Source organism: Pezoporus wallicus, unplaced genomic scaffold (assembly GCF_028554395.1).
Source record: "Pezoporus wallicus isolate ANWC-B61680 ecotype Strahan unplaced genomic scaffold, APGP_CSIRO_Pwel_v1 contig_7011, whole genome shotgun sequence".
Taxonomy (NCBI): domain Eukaryota; kingdom Metazoa; phylum Chordata; class Aves; order Psittaciformes; family Psittacidae; genus Pezoporus; species Pezoporus wallicus.
In genome coordinates, this window is record NW_026638234.1 from 2,640,689 (window position 1) to 2,659,568 (window position 18,880).

The 18,880-nt window shown below is 36.8% G+C and overlaps 1 protein-coding gene across 4 annotated transcripts in view; it reads left to right on the top strand.

Annotated features, from left to right (window-relative positions):
• SCAF4 (SR-related CTD associated factor 4) overlaps positions 1-18,880 on the top strand; it is a 44,939-nt gene that overhangs the window by 13,338 nt on the left and 12,721 nt on the right. The window contains exons 5-17 of one of the 4 annotated variants that reach the window (XM_057410168.1): positions 1,269-1,404; positions 3,810-3,949; positions 4,498-4,674; positions 5,019-5,116; positions 5,621-5,668; positions 6,764-6,872; positions 7,243-7,410; positions 8,803-8,888; positions 10,250-10,440; positions 12,887-12,987; positions 14,081-14,194; positions 14,899-15,055; positions 16,572-16,726. In XM_057410168.1, the coding sequence (XP_057266151.1) occupies positions 1,269-1,404; positions 3,810-3,949; positions 4,498-4,674; positions 5,019-5,116; positions 5,621-5,668; positions 6,764-6,872; positions 7,243-7,410; positions 8,803-8,888; positions 10,250-10,440; positions 12,887-12,987; positions 14,081-14,194; positions 14,899-15,055; positions 16,572-16,726 (1,680 nt within the window). The remainder of the gene's footprint in view (positions 1-1,268; positions 1,405-3,809; positions 3,950-4,497; positions 4,675-5,018; positions 5,117-5,620; positions 5,669-6,763; positions 6,873-7,242; positions 7,411-8,802; positions 8,889-10,249; positions 10,441-12,886; positions 12,988-14,080; positions 14,195-14,898; positions 15,056-16,571; positions 16,727-18,880) is intronic. The other 3 variants (XM_057410165.1, XM_057410166.1, XM_057410167.1) reach the window with 3 other exon arrangements.

The following is an 18,880-nucleotide window of genomic DNA, read 5'->3' on the forward strand; positions in this document are numbered from 1 at the left end:
TACATAGACACTTCAACCAACAGTGCTTTAATGAGTTTCTAGTACCTAAACAAAAAAACTGTTATCTACACATATACACCTGTGGTTGATATTCAAAGAGAATGATACTTAATATGTGACTAAAACTAAGAGTATTAAGTTTATGCATTTTTTTGGGCTTCATACAATTTTCAGATCTTCTGGAGGGATAGGATACCCAGAGCCAAAAAATTTTAAGTTAGCTGTTTTTTGAGACCAAAATCTTCATTAAAATACCCGTTTCTGGTTTTTCTGTTATTGATCTTATTGTAGAAATATTTTTGGAATACTTTATGGAATTCCTTAATTGCTTAGCTTTTGAAAGTATAGGTGGATTTGCAAGGTTGTATGTAACTATATAACTGAGTCACAGTAAGGTATTTTATTGTTGAAGCAAGAGGGAACAGAATCGATTCGTTCTTAGCAGCTACAGTAAAAGTAAAAAGTATTTGAAACGTATATGCAAGTCGGATGACTAAGTACACAAAAAGGACAGGTATGTCAGTATAACATGTATTCTGTTACCTGCCTGTGTGTTTCAGCTGAAGCTGCACCACCAGTTAGATATAATTGCTTAATACTGGGCTAAAGAAGGAAGGAATAATTTCCAGCTTGGTCCCTGAAAGCTTCATCATTCTTAATGTTAAAAAAAGAAGTGAGCTTAAAATAACAGCTGACAATCAAAAGTTCTAATTTAATCGTTCTGCCGTGAGCAATTAGAATGTTTTCCACTTGCTTTCCCGATCTTTTGAATAATGGAGATGGATTTTCTGGTGTCAACATAGAACTGTGTGGCTTAGAATTAAAAAATTCAAGCAAACAGTCTTCTGTCTAACTTCAAAGCCTTGTTCTAGTGTTTTATGGTCCCCTCTTCGTTCAGATTTTCCAATTCATGTTCTTTGCCTTGTCCCATTTGTTTGTTTCACCCTTTATGACCATTTGTGAAGAAATGGTGGGGCTGTTGTATATCAAACCTGGATTTTTTGATTGGCCAGAACAATTTTAGGAAAATGGCACAAGTTGTGTTTTATTAAAGCAGAAAGTAAAATAAGTTGGCAGGTTTTATCTTTGCCATGTGAAGCGTCTTGCTGATCTATGTTGACAGCATAGAGGTTGTTAAATAGGTATGCCTGATTATGTTGAATTCCTGTACTCTTCAAACCTTTTTTCTCAATTTATGGAACATCAGTTGAGCGTTTGTGGGTTAGGAAAGCTGTCTTTAGTGTTGGTGCTTGCTTTTGTTTCAACAGAGTAAAATAGTCCGTGTCCTGAACCTTTGGCAGAAAAATGGAGTATTTAAAATTGAAATAATTCAGCCTCTTCTGGATATGGCAGCAGGAACTAGTGCCACAGCACCAATGACAGAAAATGCTACTAATAATGAAGGTATGAATGACATTATAACTTATTCTTCTTTTAAAAGGGTGAACGATAATAGCTTGTTTGCTTCCACGTTAAAGCGCCTACAATTAATTTCAGCAGTAGCATATTAATAAACTCAACTTTGTGTTCAAAATTATGTGGAACAGCTGAACTCATTCTAAATAAATGCTGATAGTGTACGTCAAGTTATCAGAATGTGAACACTTACTTGGAATATATCTGTAATTTATATTGTGTACGCATATGTACATACATACGTACACGCTTTACTTACAGGTAATGTCAGTATTCCCTCTTAAAAAAAGTTTATTTTTCTTTTAGTCTCAAATATTGCTCTGTTTATCAGGTTTATAATTCTGATGTAAGAGCATGCTTTTCTTATCCAGATTCTAATTTTGAAAAAATGACAAGTTAACAGCTTCATCTTTCTTTGAATTAACTTAGTATCTGAAAGGAACAGCTGCCAGTCTCTTTCAGTGTGCAGCCCTGGAACGTTTTAATTGATGTTTCAAATCCACATTTTTGAACAGTAAATTTATGCCTGGAAGTAGGCTTTTATACAGGCTGCTGGTTGAAAACCACTGACCTAAAGAATAAAGTAATGACTGCCTTCCCACAGTATTTTCACTGGCCTATTTTATGCCACATAAAGAGCTGGTAGTGAGGTTACTGAATCGTGGATGAGAATATGCATACCACAATTCTTTCTTTCTCTGGAGGGCTTTCTTTTTGAGTTTGCACTTTATATTTCAGACTTAGCTTTGGTGACCTCCTTACTGTGCTCATGTATGTTGGAGTAGGACTGGCAAAAAATGTAGTGGAGTAAGGGAGGCGTCGTGACAAACAAAATAATGATGCACAGTAGCATAAGTGAAAGGTCTCCAGTGGTTTAGGAAAGCATATCCTATTGCCTTGTTTTATAAATGTGGCGTGGCAGGGGGAAGGGAAAGTCTTAGCTTCTGAGCTGGTGTGCAGACCGGTTACTATACAATTTAATTCTGATATGACAGGTGAGTGGCACTATTTTCCATCTTAGTCTCATCACTGATAGCTAACAGGTCGGCTGTCTTCTGCATGTATTCTGGTGTACAGAATTACTGAATTCAGTGAGATCATTCAGATGCACCAGAGGGGATAATTTGGCCCTGAAATAAATACACCAATGAATAATAATAAATATATTAATGCATTATATGAAATAGAATCTGTTTAGCTCATAATGCTACAAAGTCTGTTTAGCCAAAAAAAGAAGGAAAAATGCAAATTTTCTCCCTTGAGCAAGCACATAGCTTTCTGAACAGATACAGGAAATAATTTGGAAGTTAATTTATATTTAAAAACAATCACATACCTTTTTGCAGTATTTTTATGTAGGGGAAAATATTCAGCATGTTTGTCTCTGCTTGCTGCGTGTCAACACTGCAGTTATTTGAACTGCAAACAGATGAATAGATTTAAATAATTGGTATTGTGAGGCAAACATTTGCTTAGTGTCTCAAACAAAAACTTTATTTTTTAAACTGTCTCTCCTTGTACAATTTTATTAGTAGTCCATTAAAATATATTTGCTGAAGAATAGCTACTTGCTCACAGCATGTGGGAGTTGATGGTATTACTGCTAAGTTGTACTGACAAAACGTACCTTTTAAAAAAAGTATTGTAATATAAAGCAAAAAGAATTCGAAAGCTGCATGTGTAGAAAAAACTAATAGCATGTCTTAAAATGTAATCTCAGTTTTTGTGAAGGTCAGTGAAAATGGGAGTCTTTTGCTGGAAGAATTAGTAAAAATTATTTTTATGTTTTGGTATGTGTCTGTGCCAGAGCAGCATGTGAACAAACCTGAGCAAAGAAAGAGAGTTGCTTGGGAAATAGTTTTTTCTTTTCTAAACCTTTAATTGTTACCAGACATTTAATCAGAAGTTCAGTTACTGCTCAAAAGAGGAAGATATTAAGCAAAACTCAGTTGCTCTTCAAATCAGTTATCTAATGGTTCATTTTAAGTATTCATCAAAAAAAATGAGTCCAGTACTTCGTAACCAGAACTAATATTTGAAGTGTATTGGTATTCATTGCTTGTAATGTAATCACTAAATAATAGTTTTTCTCTTAACTTTTCTAAAATTGTGTAATTACAAAACCAGAGTTGTGATCCAATGCTGGACTACCTTTCAGACAGGGTGTTTTTCTTTGCTTTCTTAGTGTGTACCGTGCGCAGATGTGAGCAGTGAATTGAGCAGTTAAAAAGGCAAAATGAATAAATATGCAATTGGGGTAGCTTAGGACTTTTGGGGTTAAGTACACTATTGCAGATCGACTCTTGTTTTGAGGAATTAGGTGTTTACACTGAAGAGTAAGGTGAATGTTTTGGAGTAATGTAGCTGTTTCTCAATTCCTATGAAACTCTCAGGTTCGCCACCCCCTCCAGCAAAGGTTGCTTCAGAGCCCCCTCAAGTTACTGCTAACTCAGTACCTACTGTGCCACAGTTACCCAGTTCTGATGCCTTTGCAGCTGTAGCTCAGTTGTTTCAAACAACGCAAGGACAACAGGTAACCCATTTGTATTTGGTTCCCTTCTAACTGGGTTTTATGTTAAATGAAAGAGGGGAGAAAGGATGGAAGTAAGCCTCAATTTGAAGCAGAACAAAAAGCTTTCTTAAGGTCTTCAGTGGAAGACTTGTAAGAGTTAACCTCAATGTTTGAATGGTTTGACTCTTCCATCCAGTAATTAAAAGTATTTGAGGAAAATTCAGTAACATATTTCTCAATAATTAGTTCTGAATTGGTGCAGTTACAAAGTTTCAAGAACAGCCAAACTGTATCAAACAAAACATCGAGTTTTATTGCTAGTACACTTAAACATTTGCAGTGTTGAAAGGCCTGAATACTGAAATTGTGGGATCTGCTGAGTGTTGCCGCTAAAGTGTTTAAAAAGTGACTACTGGTTTTGCTGGAAGTCCTCCATAGTTCAGTCAGGTTTTTGGTGGTGGTCATCCTTTGTTGTTGTCTGATTTGATGTAAAATTTACATCCTACAAGTCTTTCAGTGCTATATATTTAAATAAGAAAGTATACTTAATACTACATATGTTTTTATAGCTTCAGCAAATTCTCCAGACTTTTCAACAGCCTCAAAAACCCCAGTCACCTGTCATAGATAACACTGTGATGGCTCAGGTTCAAGCTATTACTGCTCAGCTGAAAACTACAGCAGCACAACAGCCAGAACAAAAAGCTGCTTTCCCACCACCTGAGCAAAAAACATCATTTGACAAAGTAAGTCTTCATTTGTTGTTGGTGTTTAACTTTCTCAGTTCAGTAGAAGACTGTTTGATGAATGCCTCAATGTCCTCCATTTTTTAAGAGAAATATGATGCAAATTTAGTTTCTTCTCTTTGTGCTTGGAGGTCAGCTTCCTGCTTTTATAGCCTTTGCATTTTCTGAAGCTGAATAGAACTGGTTTTGGACAATTTCTGATTCTGTATTAGATTTTTATTTTCTGTTATACCCTTGTCTTTAATTTCAGAGCTGTTAGAGTAAAACTTCAATAATAAGGCTATTTTGGCTGCCAGTTGTATAAGATACAGAAAAAATAGTTGGCTCAATGTAATTTCTTTCAGAAGCTGCTAGATCGGTTTGACTATGATGATGAACCAGAAGCAGTGGAAGATTCAAAGAAAGAAGATTCAGCTCCTTCTTCAGTTTCTCAGCCAACTTTGTGAGTTTGTGTCACCGTACAATAGCAAATCTTTGTTCTAAAAAATCTTTAGGTTGGAAAACTGATTAAGAGTCCAGGTCACTTCAGTGCTTAACAGTTACAGTCCAAAGTTAAAATGTTGTTAACAATTTTTGGTGGGTTTTGGGTTTGTTTTTTTCTTTTTGTCTTTGGTGATCTGGTGTAGGTTTGGCATGTTGCATTATTGATTGAGGAATGTGCTCTGTAGAGAAAAGCTCAGGTTTGGTTTCAACATGAGTTTCATGTTTTTATTGCACAACTGAGTGTGTCAGGGCATTGTTAGTAATCAGCTGAATTGCTTTGCTGTCTGGGAAATAAATGCTATTCCAAACATAGTGATAGTTTTAAGTACTAAAAAATTTGGCTTCGCACCTTTACGTTCTCCAACGCTGAATAGTCACACAAACTCAAACTCCTGTTTCCCGTTTGATATGCATTATGATAAAAGTCTTAAATTACATGATCACATACTAGTTTTTTCCGCAGGACCTCTCTCTCATTCAGTGCACAGGCTGGATGGTGCTCAATACCTGGGTTAGTCAATATTTCTTTTTTTCCCTGCTTCAGTATGTGGCCTTATGTCTTACTTTCTGTATATGCCATCCAAACCCTGCTTTCAAAAAAAGAATCACTAACTTTGTCTTAGCTTTCCTGCTGTGTTTATCACCTTGAGCACTTTTATGTTCCACAACTATTAGTTAATTGAAATGCTTTTTGAGTAAATTGGTAGTATTTTGCCTATAACACAGATGGAACTCTGGAGTACAGAAAGATGAGGTAGGTCAAATGTAAGCACTGCTTGTGTATGCCCAACTAAAGATCACTGGGCTAGGCTTTTCAAAATGTTCTGTTGCTGACACTTCAAAGCCTCTGTCCTTACAGTTGTGTCAGATGCTTCTGAAGAATGGATTCTAGTACTCTCATTTTGGGCACACAAAATCAGTAATACTTCATATGAAAATCTGACCTGTCAAGAATCATCCAAGAATATACCTTAAAATACTACAAAGTTCCATTTCACATCACCATGAAATTCCTTTATCTTCTTGAAATCCTGTTCAGTTTCTAACACAAACTGCATCCTGTCAGCAGGTCTTATTAACTGTGCAGACCTCATTAATTCCCTGAGCACTGTCCATTCTGTGTGTTGAATTGGGAAGTGAATGGCATTACTGTCATCCTTGTGTGGTACACATACCCCTTTCTCCTCTGCCCTAAATTCTTCCCAAACTAAAGGTTTTTTTTTTTTTCCAGCAAAAGTATGGCAAATTTATTTTCCTTGAGGAAAAGGCTTACTTTTGTTCCCAAAAGAGGAACTGGAAAGGAAGGAAGTTAGCCTAAAGCAGACAACCTTCATGAAGAATTTCCATAGACAGATCTTTAGCAAGATCATATATGTACAGTATAAGTATGCTTAAACTTTTGTGTGACCTTTCTTTAAGTGATAAAGGACTACTCTTAAAGATAAGAAAGCCACTCTTTTGTTTTCACTTTTTTGAACGTAAGTGGGATTATAATAATTTTTGTCTCTAAATATGAAGCAAGAACGTGTAAATATATATAAAAATAAGTAAAATAAAGAAAAAATATTAATACTGACTTATCTCACCAAAATATTACTGGTTTTAGTGGATTTCCAGCAGAAGGTATGCAACAACCAGTATTTCCTCAACTTCCCAATATGGATCCTTTCCAGCAGCGGATGATGGGTATGCAGCAGGATCCAGTGCGCCATCAGGTAACTTCAGGGATTTCCCTTGTCCCTGTTGTGTTACATTTTCTATCTTTTGTGGGTTTCTTTGGTGCAGAATTAAGGAAGTGGAGTTCTTGTTGAACAGCAAATACGGCTTAGCCCTCAAGCTTTCCCAAGAAACATGTATTTGTTCTCTGTTCTAGTCAAGCTTTGATAAACAGACAATATGAAATAAAGATTTTTATTTTATACACCTGAATGCTCAACCTGCTTAATCTTTCTTGGGCTTCTATTCTTGTGTCTTTGGAGCAGAGGTGCAATTTTACATTAGCAAACTGGGAAAGTTAATGTGTGTTGTGTTTTTTTTTTTTTTCCCCCCTAACTGGAAGTTTGTTTTTTTTTTTCTTCTCCAAAGGTTCCACTTCCTCCTAATGGGCAAATGCCAGGTTTTGGTCTCTTGCCTACTCCTCAGTACCCACCCATGGCTCAGCCTGTGATTCCACCAGCGGCACCTGCGCAGCAAAGTTTTCAGGCTCCTTTTCCAGTACAGAGTGAATCACACATGCAAAAACCACATCAACAGGTGAGAACCCTTTGCAGTAAACAAAATGTAATGTTCCAGTATGTCTCTTTCTCAAACATCTTGGTTTGTTCAGGAGGTGAAATTTCATGATAACTATGGTCAGAGATGGCTATGAGATGTTGCTTATCTGAGGGAAAGCTAGAGAGCATCGGTGCCATTCATGACAAGTCTGGTACTTCAGAAGTCTAGTAAAACCAGCTTATGTATGCTTTATGCCTCCTTTTGTCAAAGTCTTAGGATATCATTCTCACTTTATTTCATCTTCCCTTTCATGTTACCGTCATGCTTCAGGAATATTGTGTTCCATTGAGTTCTAAGAAAGCAGTCTCATTCTGGAGAGAAATGTTAACTTTTAAGGGCCTGGTAGATCATTAGTGTAGTGGAAATGAACTTGGAGGTCTGTAAAAGTTTTAAAAAATACAAGTGTATTCAATCACCTCTCTTGTTCCTAAGAGTTTGGAGGATACTGTTGGTTTGGTAACTGGCTGTTTAGAAGAAATCAAAGAGCAAGTCTGTTTATGAGCCTGTAATTAACAAAACAAACAAACAAACCCCACAAAACCGATAAATTGAATATATTTACCTCTTTTGTTCCAATCAAAGAAAATCCTAAAATGAGAAATAGAGATGGTACCACGCTGTCTTTATGTGGTGACTTGTGATACTGCAGATTCTAGAATTAAGTTCTTGCTTTACACTTGCGATAAAGGGACAATACTCAAGACTGGGTTTTTTAATTAGCTTTTTTAGTCTTGTGTTCTTTTGAATCAGTACATTCTAAAATATTGCTTGTTTGGATGTTCCCTGCCAGGGTGGCATCATGAAAACTATTTAAAGTTTAGGCAGGACACAGTATGTTCTATACTGGGAAGCTGTAGAGGATCTGGAGTAGGAAGGAAGAGCTGTGTTGAACTTAATGTTTTGTTTTTTTTTTTTTTTTAAGTATGTTCTTACATTTGATGTCTTTTGATGACTTACTGCTTCATTCTTCAAATTTATTTTATTGTAATTTGCTTTTTTATATGGCTTAAAGTAGTTTTATATACCATCTTGGAGAAAAGTGTTCTAGTAGACAGAGCAAGATCCGCTGACTGCCTTCTAATGAGTATAATCGTACTCTGTGGAAAAACAGTAATTGGGAAATTGAGAATGAGAATTCTGTGTAAATTAATTTTACTATGTTTTGCAGTGGTTGTATGAAGTTCTTTTAGTACTGGACTGTCTCTCTGTTAGTGACTGCAAAGCAGTGGTGAAGCTTGTGAGGAGAGTCGCACTACATTTTAATTTCACATGTGAATATGAAATACAATTGTAGTGCTGTTACATAATTGAGTCTAGGCAAAAAATGAAGTAAAATGCTTGTGCTACTCACCAGTCAACTTCATCTTTTAGGATATGGAAGTGGAACAGCCACCCATTCAAGAGGGAAAACGTCATGTTTCTGACAACAGAAAGTCAAGATCTAGATCTGCGTCAAGGTAAATTAGTGGAAGTTCTTTTAGTGAGGTATATATTATGCCAAATATTGGATTTTAGTGGAAGAACTTATGTGTGTCATGTCCAAAGTGCTGAAGAGAGTTAATGCTGATTACCTGGAGTGCAGAGAATCTGGTGCTGTGCTGCCAAATCTACCGTGGGGGTGGCAACTTCTGACAGTAAATAGGTGAGATGTGAGCTAACTCCTTGAACTATTAGTGGAGCTTGTTTTCAGTGCCTTAGGACATAGTCCTGTTACCTGTATTTTGAGTCGTCTTCCTGGGGGGTGCCCTGCTCAGCGTACTTCCTTAGAAGTGGTTTCTTGTAAGTGCACAATTGCGCTGTACAAGTTGGACTCTATGACTAAATGCGAAAAGACCTGTTTAGTAAAATAGTCCATTTCAATTTAGTGTAAGCAAGAAATTCCTGTATGTTATTCTCTGTATGGACAACACTAGTGAAATTTCTTAGTAACATCAAAACTGTCAAGGCTTTATTTGAATTCCCCTTCAGAGAGAACAAAACCAGACCCTTTCAGTTTCTTATCTCTGAGGAGAGTTGTGTATAAGTACAGCTAAATGTTGTATGTACTTCAGAAACAGTGCAGTACTGAAATAAGAAACAATTAGCGACTCGTGAGACTTGCGAACTTCTGAAAGTCATCTACCTTCTAAGGAAAATTTGATGTCTGTACGCTGTCTTCTATTGGTAGAGTTACTTCCGTACCTGAGTAAATTTTAAGGAAGCAGAATATGAGAGTTTAGTTTTGTCTGTGCTCTAAAGGCACTCTTCTTATGAAGAAATCTGTCATCTGGTGTACCATGGGACTTTGTCACAGAGGCAGTATATCGCATATCTCAGCTGGCCTAACAAATCTGGCTCCAGTATTAAAGCAAAGCTTCTCCTTTGCCAAGTTTCATATGACATCTTTGAATTACTTTCTTACTCTGTCCTCCAGACCTTGAGTGGTTTAGAACTGGGACACAATGTAAAATACAATTTCAGTGACAGAATTTGTTTACTCTGTTTTTCAGACATTCTTTTGTAAAAGCAGTAAACATATTCCTCATTTAAGCAGATTTTTTTTTTTTTTTTTTCTGTGTGGACATAATTTTGATAGTCAACTTCAATACAAAATGAAAAGAAGATTTTGAAAAGTAACAAACTGCTCAGCTGGAGTGCGTTAATAAAGCTGCTGTAAAAATCTATTCTAGTTTTAAATGCATGTGAATGAACTTGGATTTAGTTTTTTTAGTTGACTGAACACTTGCTTGATTATTTAAATAGATTATCTGAAGTACTTACCTATCTGTCAGTGTCTGTGTCAGAAAGATTGAATGTACATGGCTGTTACTTAAACTAGGTCACCTAAAAGGAGACGTTCAAGATCTGGCTCCCGATCTCGAAGGTCTCGCCATCGTCGATCTCGATCTCGGTCCAGGGATAGACGCCGACACTCTCCTAAGTCTCGGTCACAAGAAAGACGTGAACGTGAGCGGGAGAGAGAACGCAGGTCAAAAGGTCTTCCTCAGATCAAGTCAGAAACTGTTAGTGGTAAGTTTATTCTTTATTATTGATGAAACTCTGCAAATTCTCGTAATACCATTTTTTCAGATGGTCAACACCTTCTGGCTCATATATGGACTTTTTTTTGTCTGTGCCCCCTATTTCCTATAATGAATTTTAGAGTTCTGTGAAGTTGAAGATGCTACAGTAGATACTGTGCCTGTGTAAAATGAAATACTAGGAAGACAAATGGGTATTTTTAGAAAAACTAACTATCTATCAGACTTTAAAAAAAAAATTTAATGTTGATGAGTCCACTTATCTTCAGTATATGGTACCTGCTCAGGATATCCCAGAAGACACCTCTTGGTCTAATGTGTGTTATTTATTTTTATTTTTTCTTGAGTTTAACACTACTTGATGTGGGTTCTAAGACTCATCCAGACAGAATTAAAGTGAATTCTGTTATCATTTATTTTCTGAACTGTTGTAAAGCTGGAAAAAATTAAATTCACCACACATCCCTATATTTCCTTTACTCATTCATAGTAGATAGTTCAGCATCTTTGAAGTATCTCAAAGTCACAAATATTTTGGCTGTAAAATGAGGAAAGAAAAAGCTGAAACACCATGTTTTTCTTTCCATCCTTTAGCTTGAGACATACAAGGTAAAGCAGATTGAGCAGCAAGAAGTTGAGCATTTCTTCTAATGATTCGATGTGTGTGTCTCAAACCTGGAGTGGAAGTTTGACCTGGAAAACACACAGGCTAATGTTCAGTTTTCCAAAATAATCTCTGTTTTGCCTGTGTTTATAGACAGAATGTAGTAGTTGTCTTCTGAATATACCTGGGGAGTGTGGAATCTTCTCTGGGGTCAGCAAATAAAATGAGAACGTTCTTTTTTTTTTATATAAGAGATGAAAACTAAGGAGCTTTAACTGGGCAAAACCTTGTGAATGATAATACAATTATATTAAAAGGACTTAACATGAGGCGACAGTGTGCGCTCACAGCCCAGAAAGCGAACCATATCCCTGGCTGCATCAAAAGGAGTGTGACCAGCAGGTCGAAGGAGGTGATTCTGCCCCTCTACTCTGCTCTTGTGAGACCTCACTTGGAGTATTGTGTGCAGTTCTGGTGTCCTCAACATAAGAAGGACATGGAACTGTTGGAACAAGTCCAGAGGAGGGCCACAAGGACGATCAGGGGACTGGAGCACCTCCCGGATGAAGACAGGCTGAGGAAGTTGGGGCTGTTCAGCCTGGAGAAGAGAAGGCTGCATAGAGATTTCATAGCAGCCTTCCAGTATCTGAAAGGGGGCCTGTAAGGATGCTGGGGAGGGACTCTTCATTAGAGACTGTAGTGACAGGACAAGGGGTAACGGGTTAGAACTTAAACAGTGGAAGTTTAGATTGGATATGAGGAGGAAATTCTTTCCTGTGAGGGTGGTGAGGCACTGGAATGGGTTGCCCAGGGAGGTTGTGAATGCTCCATCCCTGGCGGTGTTCAAGGCCAGGTTGGACAAAGCCTTGGGTGAGATGGTTTAGTGTGAGGTGTCTGTGCCCAAGGCAGGGGAGTTGAAACTAGATGATCTTAAGGTCCTTTCCAACCCTAACTATTCTATGATTCTATGACTGCAAAGACTTAGTAGCTGTTCCATAAAAGCTTACTGGCTTTTTAGTGGTGTATGCTCTTTATGCTTTTTATGTTTGCAGTTTTATATGACTTAGTAGGAAAAACATCAGTGAGTGCTAGATGTTGCTGCAGTAGTCAGCGGTGTGATACTTTGAGCTCAATCTGCTGTTTTATTACCTTGAAGCATGAAGTGAGATAAGCATGGTGCTTACTCTTTCCTGAAAGACAAGCACCTTCTGTCAATACTTTTCCACTTAACTGTAGAAAGAAATAGCATTGAATAAGTCACTAAAGAGGTTTAAAGTTTGATTGCTCATTGTAGTTGAATTGTCACCACATTCTGCAGGAAAATCTTGCTAGTGGTGAGTATATCACCGTAAGCAATGTAATAATAATCTTGCCAGTAAGTACATCCATAATTTGTGATGGTGGCCCATAGCTTGCATTTCATACTAAGCAGAATAAGTTACCTTACTGTGAAATACCCACTGTATGTGTTGGGATATTTCATGGAGCATTGTTAGCACCAAAGCATTTTTTCCCTTTCTGCGATCATTTGCCCAACTCACAATCATCAGAACTTGCTGGTCACTTCAATGTTATTTAACTAGAGAACTTTTTAGTGCATTCTAACAGTCATTCTGATGTAGTTGCTGTGGTTAACTGTTAGTACAGCTTCAGGCAGACAAGAAAAAGAGGTTTCTTTCCAAACACTCCTAAAGATTAAAATACACATATTAATTTTAGCTGGTTTTTATTTGTATAATTGATGATATTAAAATGAGTATTTTGACATTCTGACTTGTGAAATGTGTATTTCCAAGTGCTCTTACAATCTCTGTTAACTCTTTGATTGTAGTCTGTAGTACTACACTTTGGGTAGGACAACTTGACAAAAGGACAACTCAACAGGATGTTGGAAGTCTTTTGGAGGAGTTTGGCCCAATTGAGTCAATAAATGTAAGTATAGATGGTTCAGTGTAAGCTACACTTGCAGCATAGGCCTTGATTACTGAAGGTCTCTTCAGACTGTTTTAAGACAGCTTTGGTTTTGCTACATTCAAAAGATTCAAGAGCTCTCATTTCCTCTATTGTGTTTTCTAATGTGTAAACTCAGTTCATTTGTCTGCTTTATAAAAAGATAAGACGGCTATTGCTTTAGTTTCTTGCAGTTTAAAAATGCTCTTGCAGGTAATACAGAAGATTATCCCATATTCATAAAAAATATAATACTCTCTCTGGAGAGAATTGAAGAGAAAGGGCTATTGAGGAGATGGGTACAGAATTACCTGCTCTGGTACTGAGTTCCTGTCTGGTTCATTTTGTTTGATTATAGAAATGTAAACTCTCAGCTGGTGTTATTCTTTCTTTTGCTTGTTTCTCTTTTGCCATTTTAGTCATAAACATGGAGAACTTGTTATGCTTTGCTGTACTTAAAGATATTTTTATATCTAAATGATAGCTGTTCTGGTAGCTATAAAATTTCATTTAAACAAATAAAAAGAAGCGACTGTAATTTTTTCCTATTGCCAAATTTTGTAAAATAACATCAAACCTTTTTCTCAAATGCATTACAAATGACAAGAATTATTACAAAACCGCAGATAAAACTGAATGTGGAGGTACAGCAGGAAGCTTGTGGTATCTGGAATGAAGCGCAGGGTGTCAAGACACGTTAGAGTGTCTTGTTTCTTCCGACAAACTAACTAATTGCCAGACCACAGTATTTACATGAAAACTGCTTCTTAACAGTTTTGAAGGATTAAATAAATATCCAGTGGTTGTCCATATTCTCTCACGGAACAGAGTTTAAATCTTTGCATATAACAAGTTACTTTTAATTTACTAGAAATTTGTATTTCCAGAAGATAACTGGGTATCTTAGTGTTTGAAGCTATTGTTTTCTTTCATACTTGCACAGTCCTTTTTGAAACACCTGCTGATGTTCCAGCTCACTGTAACTGAACACTTGTATGTATGTTCTTCGTTACTTTGCTTATGTGCTAGCAAACCTTAGCAAACCTTTTCTTTTTATTTTTCCCTTAAAACACAGATGATACCGCCTAGAGGATGTGCCTATATTGTAATGGTTCACAGGCAGGATGCTTACCGTGCCCTACAAAAACTGAGCCGAGGAAACTTCAAAGTCAATCAGAAATCTATAAAGGTACTTCTTGGAAAATGTCAGACTGTTCTAAAGTTACCATAATCATGTAACCCTTTTTCATCTGTTCTATACTATTATGTATTCTGGATATAGTATTCTCTAAATTTATGTGAATGGGCCACTTTTTTTCTTGATAAGTATTCTTCCTGTGCTGTAATGTAACTAGTAGAACTTGTATCAGTTTCCTTGAAAGATTGCCAGTAATTGTCTATTTAACCAACAAAAATGGTGCCCTTTTAGTCACTTCAGTGGACTGTAACTATGTTTTTCTTCTTGCTGGTTATTTGTCTTATAACAGAGTTTAATTAGGTATGATAATCCTATAAGGACTACTAATAAATAAGGAAGAAAGCATTCATTGGTGAAGTTCTTCCTTTTGTAGAATATCATATTAGAGTGCGACACCATCCTCTGAAGGGAAACAGAATTAATCTTAGTGACTAGGGAATGTTTGAAGAAACTGCCTTTATACTTTTTTGCAAATCATGTGCAAAAGTCAGGCCAAGAAATAAGAGCTAAGTCTGCTTTAAAACCCCTCTTATTTCACAGTTCTGTAACTAACCTTTTTTTCCTGCTGTTTCAGTTAAGAGTATTCTTTTGCTTTTTAACCTCAAATGGTAATGCTGTTTTGTGAGAACTACATATTAAATCCATTAAAATGGAAAATATTTACTGATACATGTATTTCCCCCCTTCCCCCAAAGATTGCATGGGCTTTGAATAAAGGAATAAAGCCAGATTACAAGCAGTATTGGGATGTAGAATTGGGTGTTACTTACATACCATGGGACAAAGTGAAACCTGAAGATCTTGAAAGTTTCTGTGAAGGAGGAATGTTGGACAATGAAACTCTTAGTCCAGGTAAATCATTGTTACATCTTTAAATGCTTAAAAAAAAAGAAATTGTCCTTTGTGCTGTTGTGCTGGAGTTGGTATGGCTGACCTCTGTGACTCTGAGGTACATATAAAATTCTTGAAGTGGTTGAGAAGTGCAGCATGTGTAACCCATAGACTGGAGAGAGTTTGTAAGCAGTTCAGGACAGTCCCTCATCAAGAGTTCTGCAGCTGGGCTAAAGATGCATGTGAATACCAAGTGATCTGTCAGCTGTGCAAGTGTTTGCCCTTCATGGTAATGAATGATGCAGATGTCTTGTATTTGTTAGTCCTAGAGCCAGTTTGGTCCTGGCTCCTGTCCTGGTGTGTGTGTGTGCCTGTCATGTCTCCCCCTAAACCCCAGGTATGTATGTGAGGCACTCCTAGAAAATGAGCCTGCATTTGGAGTACTCGTGTAGCAGCTGAGCTGACAGCAACTTTATAATTTCTAAAAAAAAAAAAAAAAAAGCAGTGAAAATCAGGCTTCTATGGTTGTATTAACCATACCACCTGGTATAATCAGCACCTTCAAATCTGTTCCAGTCTTTGAAAGAATACAGAGTTGCTGGTGTGCTGGCTGTTGTGTTTTTTCAAGTAATACTAAATGAATGCAGTACTTAAGAATGGAAGTTGCCCATAGTGCTTGAGATTGGTGCTCTAGATTACTGTCTTGTTTTTAAACCATTGTGAGATGTCCTGGCTGCTTTTTTTAATCATTATTATTTCAGGGTTTTGTCATTCTGTCCAATTTGCCTTAATGAGGTGGTGGTTATTCGAAGTAGCATCATCTCTTCATGATAAATACACAAAAATAAGTTGAGTGTGTATTTAAAATGAAAGTAGTGAAGGATAAACATAACTGTGGTGTCTTCTTGGTGCTTTTCTCTTTCCCAAAATGCTTCTTCACTGATTCCTTTTTTCTGCTTAGCTGTCTTTTCCCGAGAAGTCCTGACAAACAACAGGAGCCGTATTTTTTCTGTAAAATGAGTTTAATGCTATATTTGATGTTTCTCTTATTTCTTGTTTTGCTGCAATTCTTTGTTTTATTCCCATTTTCCATGGTCAAGACTTAAAAAATATTGGTTTTTCAGAATTGACTTCTCAAATTAGTAAAGAAGCTGCCGCCTTCTTGCACAAGAGGATGAATCTCTTGAAAGCTTGTCCCAAAGCAGCCTTAGTGGTTTTGTTGCAGATAATGTGTTTCAGAGCCTTGGACATATATAAGTGCTGTCAAGTGCTAAGAACTGTTAAATGACTAATGAAACAAATAAATTTACTTGCTATGGTTCAGTGATTTGTTGTACTGCGTTTAAAGTAATGTGTAATTTTTATTTTCAGAAATATGTTAAATGTGTCTTTGTGTTGTGCATCTCAGTATCTGAATAATTTGGTTACTTAATTTTTTTAAACACCACAAACCATGGCAGTTTCACAAGGCAGTACTTGACTACTTGTCTGTTTCTATTGAGCTGATACTTTTTTCTTTCTTTTTTATTATTAATAGAGTGGAAGGGTATTACCAAGAAATCTGAAAATGAGGTAGCTCAAAATGGAGGTGCAGAAGCTGCACATAATGAACCTGTGTCACCTATACCTAAAGCTTTACCTGTTCCAATGCCTGTTCCCATGCCTGCACCGATAACAGTACCTCCTCCACAGGTGAGAGTTGCTTCTCATTTGCTCTGGATATCTAAACAAAAACTTACTTTAAATAGTAATTCAGTATGGCAATGTGTACATTAAAGAGAGGGAGAAAATACAATGAGTAGTAACTAGTTGATTTTGTGTGTGTGTGTGTTTGTCAGGTTGTTACCCCCAGTTAAAAATGCTCTTTTGTTAGCAGACTGGTCATGCTGTAGGTCTGTGAAGTTAACTTTCCTGTGCCGTAAATTCGCTGTGGCACCGGAAGTCCATTATTTGAACTTCCTGATGTAGAAAAGCAATGCAGTCTCATAGAAGAACATTCCTTTTCTGCTAAGTTGCAGTGGCAATGGGAGACTTGAAAAAATCCTGAACCCATTAGGGTTTGGAGCATGTTTTGTGCCCAGCTGGAGCAAAGCATCTGCTTTGATTTCCCTGAAAAGGGATGTAGTTTGCATGTACCAGAACAGTCCAGGCAGCTGAGTCAGCATGTGGTTAGTGGGAACAGTGGACAGTTTGCTCCAAAACGTCATGGGTGCTCTAATGCTAATGTAGGCAGAGCCTATGTGTATCCGCCACATCTTTATTTTGAAGCATTATAGGACTGCCCTTCTAATCTCTGTTCTCTCAGTCCCAAATACATTATTGCAGTAGATTATCAGTAGGCTAAATTGCATCCTCTCAATTCTATGAATGATTTTTCTCTGTTTTCCTCATTAATTTTCCTCACTGGTTACTTAAATGTGCTGTAGACCTTCCAAATTATGCATATTGCTTTCATGTTTGTTTGTATTATGTATACTGTCTTTGAACAGCATTTGGGAATTCCTTCATTGTTATAATGATTCTTAAGTCAAAGTTGATATTATATGTTCATTCACTTAAAGAACACTTGGAAATTTACCAGTAGTTCAAGTAGTGTGTAATAACTATTACACAGTAACACATGTAATAATAGAATTGCAGTGGAGGGTCTCCCTGCTGGTGGCAGGGGGGCTGGAACTAGATGATCCCTAAGGTCCCTTCCAAAACTGTTCTGTGATTTCTTTTAACAGTAGTTATTGACAGACACATTACAACTTCTATATTAAAAGCTTTCCTTGTAACTGTTAAAATAGTAGTATGCTTATCCTAAATGGCAAGAAGTATGAAGAAAACTATATCTTGAGAAAATGTGATTTATGAACTACAATAATCGTAGACACTCAGAAGAGATTGATAATTGAAATTAATTGAAGACACACATAATTTAGCCAGTTATGTGATTTGAGGACATATGTGAATTTTCTGATTTCAGAGAGTTTTAATAGCTATTACTGTATTAAAAAGTAGTGATTTTTATTTTCCTTAAATCCATGCTGAAAAAGAAAGCAGAAAGAAGAAACCAGCCAGTTTGAGAATATATTGAGTAACTTAAACAGGGGAAGTTTAGATTGGATATAAGGAAGAAATTCTTTTGGGTGGTGAGGCACTGGAATGGGTTGCCCAGGGAAGTTGTGAATGCTCCATTCCTGGCGATGTTCAAGGCCAAGTTGGACAGAGCTGTGGGTGATACAGTTTAGTGTGAGGTGTCCCTGCCCATGGCAGGGGGTTGGAACTAGATGATCTTAAGGTCCTTTCCAACCCTAACTATTCTATATTCTATAAATTCTATAAAGACTGTTCTGTGATTCTGGTCTGATTGCTTGTCTCTGCCTCATCAACTTCAGTTTTTACCATGACAAAGAAACTTGCATCTTCACAAATTCAGGCTAGGATCAGAGAAGTGTATTGAATCTTCATATTTTTTTCCCCTATGAACTGTTTTTTTTTTGTGCTTGCACTTGACCAATTCATTTGTTTTACCTGGCCCTAAAATTGCAATACCTTAATAATTTTTAAACAGTTCTTGAAACTTTCAAATGAAGTTCAGCTGTGATGACATTAGTGGTGGTAGTAGCAGAAGTAATGTGTTTGTAGTATGCAAATGTGGCCTAGTGCCTAAAGGAAAAAGCTCATTATATTCCACTTACTTTGTTTTAAATAACTTTGTGGAATACTGCTGCATTTTAATGAATTACCTGATGTGGTTTTATCCTCTCGTGCAAGCAGAACTGCTTTCATTTGTATTTGGCTTTGGTGTTTGGGATGCTTAAGAAGTAGGGAGGTTGTTGTGAGTGCTGGGTAGCTACT